General features: G+C 34.8%; 1 protein-coding gene across 1 annotated transcript; it reads left to right on the forward strand.

The window, feature by feature from the left end:
* The first annotated feature begins 645 nt into the window (after positions 1–645).
* LOC103420109 (uncharacterized) lies at positions 646–2126 on the forward strand. The gene is made up of 2 exons (XM_008358174.2): positions 646–658; positions 1744–2126. Exons 1-2 carry the CDS (start codon positions 646–648, stop codon positions 2124–2126), a joined length of 396 nt encoding a protein of 131 aa, XP_008356396.2.
* The last annotated feature ends 10069 nt before the right edge of the window (positions 2127–12195 follow it).

The raw sequence follows: 12195 nt of genomic DNA on the forward strand, positions 1-12195 counted from the left end.
TTCCAACATTGGGCAGATTAGTAGGAAAGGTTGGTGCTAAGAGTTTTCGAGGGGCGGCGCCGCCGGCCAAGGCTGAAGAAATTGATAATGTGAAAAACATAGCTATGACAAACAACCACTTGCAGTAATTAGATGCCATTTTAGACTTGTGATGTGGAACCAAACCAAAGGGAGTGAGCTCGAACTAGATATCTAATTCACGACGAAACTAAACAAGCTTAATTTGAGGTAGGCAAGACCAGACGACTATGCTCAATTTATACACGAATGGTTGAAACCTAGTGGGTTTAATTTGGACACCAAATTAGGCTGCCAATTGTGTGGCTTAGTCGAACTTCCCTTCCCCTTAGTATAAAAACATCGATGTACTAAAAAACAATAAAAAATTTGGACAACAACAAAGCATTTTCCTACTAAGTAGGGTTGGCTATATGAATTCTAGAACGTCATTGCGCTCGATTCTGTGTTACATCTTCCGTTAGCAAGTACTCTAAGTCTTTTCTTAAAATCTCTTCCAAAGTAAAAATTTGGACACCCCCAAAAAAATGAGTGGAGGTGGTTACTTTGGTAGGGTACAATCTAATTTATATTTGGTTTTTAATGCTGTAAAATACTGATGTGGGCGTAAATGAGTAATTAACACACATGTCAGATGCAGGTATGAGTCAAGTTTAAGAATAGTAGCAGCACAGTGCCAATAATTTGCATACTTTTCCATTGAAAATATAGCAGTTGGCAGTAATTTTATCATTGTACCTCTTTGGTTTATCCAAGTATAAAAAGTTACCGTGTTGGTTTTCATTCTACTTAATTTTAGTGGTTAAAAGTGGTTGTTATATCTAGTGCGGAAGCTAAGTATAGAAGAATGATTAAGAGACTTTGTAAACTTTTTTGGTTAGAGAGATTTGTCATGTAATTAGGGTTTTTGATTATGTGATGAATTTATATATTACGACAATAAAGCTACAAATAACCTTTCTCATAATCTAGATCAGCATAATCGTACTAAGCATGTTGAAATGGACATATATTTCAATTAAGAGAAGCTGGAAGATTAGAGTGTTCAATTCTCGTTTGTGAAATCAAAAGACCAATTGGCTAATATCCTTGTAAGCACAAAACTCCAAATTTGCATGTCTACAATCCTAATGAAAGTAGTTTCGAGTAAAGTGCTCTGCAACTCACTTTACAAGTGAAGAATGAACAATATCTAGCACCAAATTGAGAGGAAGTGTTAGTGTGAGTTATATTTTTTTTAGACCAATAATTTGTTACCTTTTATAATTTCGTGGAAATTAGGTATCCTATTATATTTATAAATACCTATGAATTCTCTTATATATACTTTAGATGGAAATAAGATATCAGAAATTTACATAAACTCAATTTTAGCAAATGGCGAAGTATATGAAGAAAACAAATTAAGTTATAGGTTCGATTTCACATTATAAATATAAAGCACAAATGAAGTTAATTGAAACATTAAAGTGCTATAGCATTAGCATGTATAACAACAAACCAAATAAAACTTCATTGGACATATATAAAGCGCATCAAAACATACATACAACACATATTGTAATCGAAGAAATACGTATCCAATACCATACATAAACTAAAGCATAAATTAATAAAAATTAAAAAGAGAAAATGAAGATCCAATCCAACAGTTGCTAGTCAGCTACAGTTGCTGCGTCTGCATGTGCCAACATATATGCATGATTTACGGTTTACCGGTTGCAGGTGGTGGAGAGAAAAATGGGAAAGAGGGAATTGTAGAAGGGATATTGGTTGGGAGTACCGAGGGAAAATTTGGCAGTGGAGGCAGTGTAACCTTAGGGATAGTTGGGAATGACGTGGTAGGGAAATTGGGAAGTGGAGGCAGCTGTGTCTGTGTGGAGCCGCCGGCGGTGGGCATAGGTAGAGATGGTAGGTTGTTTGGTAAGTTTGGCAATGTGGGTTGTGGGAGTGTTGGCAGGGGAGGGAAAGGTGGCAGTGTTGAAGCAGGTTTAGGCAAAGACGGTGCGGTCGTCGTCTGGAGAAGATTGCGAGCCGCTACGGAGACATGGATGCTCGAAGAAAACAGGACAATGAACAAGACAGCAGATAAGAAGCAGTGCTTGTAAGTGTCCATTGATTCAAACTTATCGATCGAAAAGGTTCGGAAGTAATTCAAATGAGTAATTGAGTATATATATGATCGATTGAGTTAATATTGATGATGAGTTTGTGCATGTATATATATAGACAAGGAAATATATATGTGTGTGTGTTTGTGTGTACGTATTTACTTATATATGGTTGTGTTATTGTTGATTTGCTCAAATATTGTTAGGAAAAAGTTGACATGACGACCCACATTTGAGTTGTTTGGTTCACTTTCTTGTCCACTCGTCAATGAAATAGAGTCGGTCTCTTAAGTTGTTGGCTTCGGTTGCGGGTTGTTATATATATAGCTAAGTAACTCACTATGTGCTTATCTGTAGTTTAAACAATTGCATGCAACGCAAGATTATTTCTTCCGCCATTAAAAATATAGCTATTAGGTTATCTAATCTAGCTCGCAACGGGGCATCCATTTGACAATCAAGGACTCAAGGCTTGAGTTTACATATTGAATTCTTTTATATGGCATATTGAATTCAAAACTCAGTTGATTCTTTTTGTCACTTATTACAATATTACTCTTCACTTGTTCATGAATATCTTAAGTTCAATTCTCATAGATGACGATTTCGATACTTATTATGGTTGACCCATTTGATACTAATTTATCATGACCGACATTGTGTGGTTAGCTCTATTTTTTACCCTTAATGTCACGCCCTGATCCTGAGATAAGTCTATAAACGGCCGTGACAACAAAAGTAGCGGTAAAACAAATATATAGAGTTAGCTAGAGCTCATGGATAAATATATCAAATATTCACTAGAAACATAGTTTACAAAGTTCATAGGAAACCTCACAATAATTAAATAAAGGTTAAGGGTTATAGAAACTAGACCTAGCATTCGTGTCGTGTGTTCTGTGTCCATATCATTTTCGTGACATACTTGATATCTTAACGGATCGTGTCGTGTAACACCTGTTAAAGTAAACAGGTAATATGACCCAACCTAAAATTGACCCGTTAATATTATTAGGTAATATGACCTGACCTGTTACCTGTTAAAGAAAATATATTTTAAATCAATAAATAATGAAAATGAAAAACATAATTTGACCCCCAAAAAATGGAAAACATAATACTAAATTAGTATATACATACTACATTGTCACATAAATATTACTTCAAAACATGAAGAGAAAAAAAAACATTAGTATTTCAAGTCTTACATACCCCAAAATAGGAGCCTAATGAAAAACATTAGTGCATTACTACAAAATACCAAATTTTCAAGGATATGCAAAATGAAAGGAGTTGCACTTCAAGGTTGAGGATGCAATCACGAGTGTTTATATATGCTTTCACATTTTTCAGACTTGTATATTAATGATTATGAATTTTATTTATTTTGAACTCCCTTTAAAATACTATTCATGAGGGTTTGTATGGTTCTAGAAATTCAAACGGCGATGTACCCATCTTCAAAGTATAGAAGATGCAATCACGAGCGTTTGTCTATCTTTTCACATTTTTTTCGCACTTGTAAATTAATTATTATAATTTTTTAATGTGTTTAGTATTTTTAAATTACTTGATATTTTTATTTATAATGTATTTTGTAATTTTTTATTCTCACTCTTTGCCTATAGTATACTATAAAAATAAATAAATAAAAAAAACATAATTTTTTTTAAATTTATATAGAATAATAATACAATATTACATATTTGATATATAATATATGCATATACACTATGCTATTGTATTTTATAGTAAGTTTTTTTTTAGTAGTTTAAAAAATTAAAATCATCAAAATACCATTTTTCTTAACGTGTCGAAACGGGTTACTTGCATGTCATCCTCGTGTAAATCTATTAAGGCCCCGTTATTAATGGGTTTTTATCGTGTGACTCGATAACAAACCAATTACTTATCGTGTTGATCCGAAACCGTTATTTTCGGGTCGTTTACTTGTCGTGTTAACAGGTCATGATATCAGATTGGTCACAAAAACTCAATGAGTTACGAAACTCGTGAGAATGACTCTAATATCAAAGCATATGTAAAAGTCAATTTGATCTCTGTTTTAAGATTAATAAGAGCATCACTACATGCATCACTTTCACAATTTGTTGGCCTTAAAAATTACACAGGCTACGCAGCACATATAATAACTAAAGAGCTAACTACGTCACTTAGTGATTGATTGCTGATACAGGCGTGCCAACTTGCTACCTAGCTTGGCCAGGCAAGTGTCCTGAATGTGATGGATGTGGTGAAATGCGCTTCTGACTCCTGAACCAAGCGATTTCGGCGAAGGACGGAACACTCTCAGCCTGGGATTATATAACCTGAAGATAAAGTTATGCAACTCACTGCGAAGTTCTGGATCTTGTGCACTAGGTTCAACAGCCTCGACTGTATGGTAAGAAAACAAGTCCGCCAAACTGATATCAACCTATAAGGATAAAGATACTCAAAAGAAATGAGTGTCTTTATTGTAAAAGTGATTTGGCCGTCGTTATGTCCAATCTGAATGTGACTTGGGAGTATCCAATCATAAAAACACTTCACTTCACCGAGAATGCTAATGAAGTGACCTCTTTCGGCGAGACAATGAAAGACTCTTCACAGATGGAGGCTTGAGATAGTTAACCTGTCGAACTTGAGAAACTCGTTGTTTAACCAAGCAGTCAAGATTCCTGAGCCGAACTGATTCTACAACTTCGGCGTTGTGTAACCAGCATGTCGTTTTGCTGGTTGCCTCTAAAAAACTTCATCTAACCATGCAATTGTCACCCGTCGCCCGTCAACCCAAATCTTGTAAGATTATGAACATGAGAATGGATATTTCAGACTGGTGGATTGAGTCCAATTAGCATAAGAAAACCTTAGAAGAATTGGTAGACTGATTCCAGTTGATGAAGGATTCAGTCTTATGTTAGAATTGATATGAGATAGAAAGTACAAGCTGTTTGCTATATGGATTCTCATATGGAATCCTTATTATGATATGAGAAGGGTTATATATATCTATGTATATCGTGATTTCTGCTCTCACATATTAACGCTCATATTGGTACTAAGTCCTATTTCTTAGTTTTGAGCAAATTGCAATTTGACAGAGAGAGGAATCATACTTTGCAAGCCTTGTTTTTCTGCATCATGGCTTCCTCTGCTGCGAGTTCTTCAGGTTAGTATGCCGCAATATTCTTGTAGATTTAGGCTTTGTATTTTGCTTGGTTGTGATTCAAGTAACTTGATCAAGTTTGTGGTATATGGGTATACATGTGGTATCAGAGCCATAAATTTAAGTTCTTAAATTCAATCAACAAGATCAAAATAATCTAATAAAAATAAACAAAATAAATAAAAACAACAAGTTTTTTCGGTTGTTAGGTTTCGAAACTGGTCCTGGTTCTGGGAATAAAACTAGGATTACGCAAAACGGTGCATTTAAATAAGGTTATTTAAACTATTCGACAGTTAGACTTAGACAAAATCTGTTTTTGTTTTTTTGGGGCTTTTTCTGGGATTGAGAACACTTTCAATTGTTCTCTCTTTTCTTCGACTTCATGTTTGGATGATCTGAGAATTAAGTAACAAATATATATTAATTTTGCTTTCGTTGCATGATATGGATATTCATATTTCACGGTATGTATTCTGAAACCCAGATAAGAAGCATGAAATCCAAATTTAATTTTGTTTGAATCTCTCTATTTGATAAGTTTGATTAGAATAACATAAGTAAGCTTATTGACTCGAACTTGATAATATGAATCTTTAGAACTTGAGAGGCATACTGACTCGGATTTGGCTGGTGACGTGGACGATAGAAAGTCAATAGATGGTTACATATTTATGCTAAATGGTGGGGCAGTCTCTTGGAAAAATGAAAAACAAACTATTATTGCTACTTCAACTATGGAGGTTGAATTTGTAGCTTATTTCGAAGGAATGAGGCAAGCAGCTTGGTTGAAAAAATTTATGATAGAATTAAAGATCATAAACTCAGTTTAGAGACCTGTGAGAATGTATTGTGATAATAACTCAGTTGTGTTCTTTGCCAAAAAAATAACAGAAGAACTTCAGCTTCTAGGCTGATGGATGTAAAATTTCTTGAAGTCAAAGAACAAGTTAAAAAAGGAGTGACTGAAGTGCAATATATAAGTACAACTTTGATGCTTGCTGATCCATTGACTAAAGCTTTACCTATTGGGGAATTTAAGTTGCATGTTGCTCGGATGGGAGTGCTTGAAGGTTTTGATTAGTGGAGTAGTTAAGCAGTGGGAGTAGTCAAGAGTGCTACTGTGACAATCAGAGGTTTTGGAACAGCTGGTGCAAGTCTGATGTTGCTAAGGTTGAATTCTTCTTTTTGGTTTTTAGCTGGCTAGTTTGATAGTCAGTTTTATATTTTAATAAGTATCTTTGCATTTGTGCTCAAAAGTTTATTTGTGAACCTTTTGTGGTTTCGAATGGCAGATTGAATTTTAAGATTGGATTCATTTGTTGCTTTGAAAAACAGTTTGTCTGTTTAAAGCAGATCGTTATGAATTGTTCTTTTAATAAATGATAGACATTTTGCTCTTTGTGGTGACGTATGGATCTTTTGATAGTGGGAACAATTTTGTTAAATAATTGTGTATATCAATTTGGTCCTGAGTTATATTAGCAAATTGGGTATATGTGAGCTTTGAAGTAAAACTGCAATCTATATTTTGAAATGCAATGGAACATTAGTCATGATAATGAATTCTTAAAAAAGGTTATGTGATCACTTCTTATGATTGGTAAAATCGTGTTTGAAATTGGTCTCATGCTCAAGTGGGAGAATGTAAGATTATGAACATGAGACTGGATATTTCCGATTGGTGGGTTGAGTCCAATTAGCATAAGAAAACCTTATAAGAATTGGTAGACTGATTCTAGTTGATGGAGGATTCAGTCTTATGTTAGAATTGATATGAGAAAGAAAATACAAGCATTTTTCTATATGGATTCTAAATAGGGAATCCTTACTATGATATGAGAAGGGTTATATATATATATATATATATCTATATATATGGTGATCTCTGCTCTCACAGATTAATGCTCATAGTGGTACTAAGTCCTATTCTTAGTTTTGAGCAGATAGCAATCTGACAGAGAAGAGAAGAATCAAAGTTTGCAAGCCTTGTTTTTCTGCATCCATGGCTTCCTCTGCTTCGAGTTCTTTAGGTTAGTATGCTGCAATATTATTGTAGATTTAGGCTTTGTATTTTGTTTGGTTGTGATTCTAGTAACTTGATAAAGTTTGTGGTTTATGGGTTTACAAATCTGTCTAACCAGACTGGGTTCGTGCTGACAGTTAGTAAAGCAAATAGTATTATTTTTCTCAAAAGAAGAGAGGGTTCACGTAAAGCATTGATTTGTGAGTTGAGTTGAAGGTCATCTCTACATTGCAAACCCTCTTGTATTTATAGGATAATTTACTTGATGCCCAAGTTTGCCAGAGTTGTAGAATTCTAATTCCTTGGCAATATTTGAATGCACTTATACTTTCACAAAATTCTACGTCATTGACCAACAACAACAATAATAATTTTTTTAAAATAAAGATGACGACCCACCCACCCCATTTCATTGCCAAACGAATCCAGTCTGATTTCTCTAAATTTGGATCCGGCCCAGCCCATGTCCACTTCTAGTTGCAACAATTAAGTTGCAGATAATATCGCTCATAATCTAAATCAGCATGATCGTACTAAGTATGTTGAGGTGGACATATATTTCATTTAAGAGAAACGGGACGATTAAATTGTTCAATTTCTATTTGTGAAATCTGAAGACCAATTGTGTGTATATATATCCTAATGAAGGCAATTTTGAGTAAAGTGTTCTACAACTCACTTTACAAGTTAACTAAGCAATATATGTGCACCGACTTGAGAGAAAGTGTTAGTGTGAGTTGTATTATTTTAGGCCAATATTTTGTTACCTTTTATAATTTCATAGAAATTAGGTATCCTATTATATTAATAATTACCTGTAAATTCTCTTTTATATATACATATATATATATATATATATATATATATATATATATATTGTAGCATAATTTACCTTTTGTTCGACTAAAGTTTGCCCGATGAACAATAATTCGTTGGGCAAAGAGTATTTACCCGACGAAACAAAACAGTTGGTTGGGAAAACTTAGTCAACATTTTAGTTTTTTTTGGTCTTTAGGCGACGAAACCACTTCGACGGGAAACTTGAATTCGTCCGGTAATCGGTATGAGAAAGATAGGAGAAAGAAGTTAGAACAACCTGATAACTAACAAGTTTTATACAAAAACAGTTCACGTTACTAGATGCTTAGAGAAGTCACCAACAAGGATCACTCTAAATTGGTCTCTATAGTGCGCCGTTTAGCTTCTCTTCCATTTTTAAACCTAGAGTTAACTGGAAATAAGTAAAAAACTCAATCCAATGAGTTGAAAGTTAAAACAGAAGAAAGAGGAGAGGTAGTATGCGGCTCTGCGATCTAACGGAATCTTGAATTGTCATGTTCGGATAGTTCGGAGTGCACTAGTATGCGTTTAAGGTTTGCAATGAACTTGGCTAAGTTTGGTTCGTAGAAAATTCGGTTGTATCCCCCTAATGTTCTTCGAGTGTATACTAGATATTTGTCTATAATATCTACTTCGTGCAGTTAGGGAACCTTGGGGAGGTGCTGCCAAATTTTTTACGATAGGAAATAGTCGCTTGATTTGCAAACTGCAAGAGATAAAGTGGACTTTCGAATAAGATAAGATCATTACGGAAGGCATAAGGGGGCAATGAAGCGCATTTTAAATCATTAAGATGACTAAATTCTTTGAATACAAGCACAACGGACAAGGAGCAGATGAATTTACAAGATAGAAATTGTGACTAATATTCGGATGAGATCAACAATTTTATTCAATTTGCAAGCAAACATGTCAATTCTTAGAATCGTATTAGATGCCATTGTGTGAAATGTAATAATTGTGTTTGGATGACACTGGACAAAGCCCGATATCACTTGTATTCGAATGGGATGATACACACTTACTCCAGTTGGACTTCGACTTGGAAGTGTCTCACTGTATTAAGTAACTACAATGAGGTTGAGCCATTCATTGGACAACATGAAGCATTGACGAAGACTCGATATCCTTCAACTTGGGTTGAAATGTACAAACAATTATTTCCACATTGGTTTGCCAAACATGTAAATATTTTTATTTTTCATAATATTTAAATGGTTTGTCTTTTGTAAAAACTTAAGTATTCAATGGTCGTTGCACTTTACTAGATGTGACAGTTAAGAGAAGACAAATTGCCTTTGTTTGACAAAGAATTATTCCAATTGGCATGTTGTCCCATTATAGTCAAAACGTATGCTGGTTGTCACGTGATCAGAATTAAACTTTTGGCAGCTACATGAGACGATAAACTTTTGAGTGTGGTTCAACTGTTATACACAAATAACAAGGAAGTCATATGGTTCAAGTGTTATTGGTATGGTACAAATCCAGACAAACCAAACAGTGTCATTGAAGATATGTACTTATTATCTCTCACCCCAAACATCCAATGGTGTGAGGGTGATCCTTACATCCTCACCAATTTGGTGAAAAAAGTGTTCTACCTAGATGATCCAAAGCTCAGGGGTGGTTGGAATTTAGTACAATTCCTATTACATAGAAATATTTGAAACTTGTCGGTGTAGGATGATGATGAGGATACAGATGATGACCAAAATGTTCACCAAGATGCTTCGTGTGCAATCACCCGAAGCCTTCCTAGAGTACAAAGCAACCACATCGCTGAACCGCCATTTGAGATGGAATGTGTCTTCGAAATTGAAATAGATGCATTATCTATTGACCTCGAGCGCCTACCACCAACTCATCGGAATTTCTTGGTTGAAGAAAGTAGCGATGACTAAAGCAATGAAAGCAACATTGAAAGGGAAAATAAGGAAGGACAAGAATATACCGACAACGATTGAGGGTTTAACAATGTAAGGTTACTGTGTTCGTACTACAAGATTTTATTTCACTCTTTCTAAGTACAAAGGCTCATTTCTCTTGTTATACATTAAAAAATAATAATTATAAGACCTTGTGCGACGGAAATGCATTTCATGTGCTAAGTAGTATTTATCCGACGGGATGCAATTTCGTCTTGTATTGTACATATAAAAAAATAACTAAGACCATGCGCGATAGAAGGAAAGTTAGTCCGTTAAGTACCCTTACCCGATGGAATTATGCAAGACTTCGTCGCCTAAAATAGTTAGGGTTTAGGGGTTTAGGGTATTCATCAGGTAAGCTTACCTCAGTCCATTGGGCAAGTATATTGGCATATCTCCATCAAGGATTTTCAGAGATGGGGAAATTAAGTTCCATAATCCAACCGTCAATATAATTTGTATATACTTCAAGATTCTATATATCAAGAATCACCAAAAACAAACATTTGGGCATTAAATAACGAGAATAACTCCTTCAACAGTTAGAAACTAAAACTTATTATTTAATAGTCATTTTAGCTCCAAACTTCCCGATTTTTACAACTAGACTTACCGACCCTAGAATAATACAAAGAACATACCCGATCATGAATTAAAAATACTTACGATAGTAATTACCACAAAATGATATATTACACCTAAGTGTTGGTTGATTCTATTGCATTGTGGGGATTTAAACTCTACAAAATTATTTTAGATGACCCAACTGTCAAACTTGTTTGAATATAATACGAGATCGCACACGTAAAAAATCATCAAAAATAAACTTGCACGGACTAGTGATTGGTTCAAAAGATTGGTGGTTATTTTTTCAAAATATGCTATTTGAGGGTTGAGACACACACTGAACATAACTGGTCATCATATTCGATTATTGTTTAACTGTTACAATAAAATATACAAAACTTGGGAATTTTTTTGTAATTTTTAATTCTTGCCCAGTGTGGTCGGCCAAAGTTATAACTTTTCCTTTGTCTTTTTCACAGAAAATCAAAACTCCCTCCAAAAGTTGTTTTCCGATTTTTATTTTCCTGCCAAAACTTTTCAGTTCGCGAGTTTTATTGTGAATCCCTTACCTGATGGAACTGTTCATTGGGCAAACGCTTAAAACAGACACGTGCAAAAAATTAAATCTTTTGCCCAACGAACTGCTTTGTCGAGCGAATGCCTCTTCCCCTATCTAGACGAAACCTCTCCATTTGTAGCAATTCGTCATTTTCTTCAACTTCCTCTCTCACTCTCTATTTGGGTTAATATTTAAACTTTGGACCTAAAGGAAAGAAAGTCCGGAAGAACTAAAGGAAGGAGACTAGCCCAAAGCCCAGCACCAGGCTCATCCATCCATCTCAAGACAATATGTCGGATCCTCATTAATGCAAAGGCTAAGTGCTTACAAGGGAAGTGATAACCGATGGATATTAACCTACTCTCAGCCCAAAAGCACTTTCTGAATGGAAGAACATGTAAAAAAGATGATGACTCACTAAGTGCTTTCAGGCAAAGCTTACAACAGCCAAGATAAAATGCCTATAAAAAGGACGACAGGGCCAGAGATAAGGACACTCAACCAATCAAACAACAAGAATACAAATTATGCTCTGAAGCCAGTTCGTACCTTCCAAACCCTTTTTAGCAATAGCTCCCTTAGAAAGACATCTTTTGTCCGGTGTAAAAGCTCTGCTACATTCTCTAGATGTTGTAGTATCGATTCCCTCATGTAAACTTGTTTACTACTTACCCTTTTTAACACACAAACCTCTGTAATCACAAAGAGAAGAAACTGCAAGACGTTCACCCTTGCTCGACTCTCTTTGTTTTATCTTTAAATTAGTAGATCTGGTATTATGATGTATTCTCCATTATATATTCAAGTCATTTCCAGTCATTTGATGATAAATGTCCCATTGGCACTCAGATCTGGTTCATTTAGTAGTTTTACTGCTATAAAAGACTGAACGGGAATTAGACCGATGACTTAGTCATATTTGGACTTCTAACCTTTAAAGCCTAAAAGATAATGAACTAAAAGTCCTTGATCTC

This window comes from Malus domestica, chromosome 05, assembly GCF_042453785.1.
Source record: "Malus domestica chromosome 05, GDT2T_hap1".
Classification (NCBI taxonomy): Eukaryota; Viridiplantae; Streptophyta; class Magnoliopsida; order Rosales; family Rosaceae; genus Malus; species Malus domestica.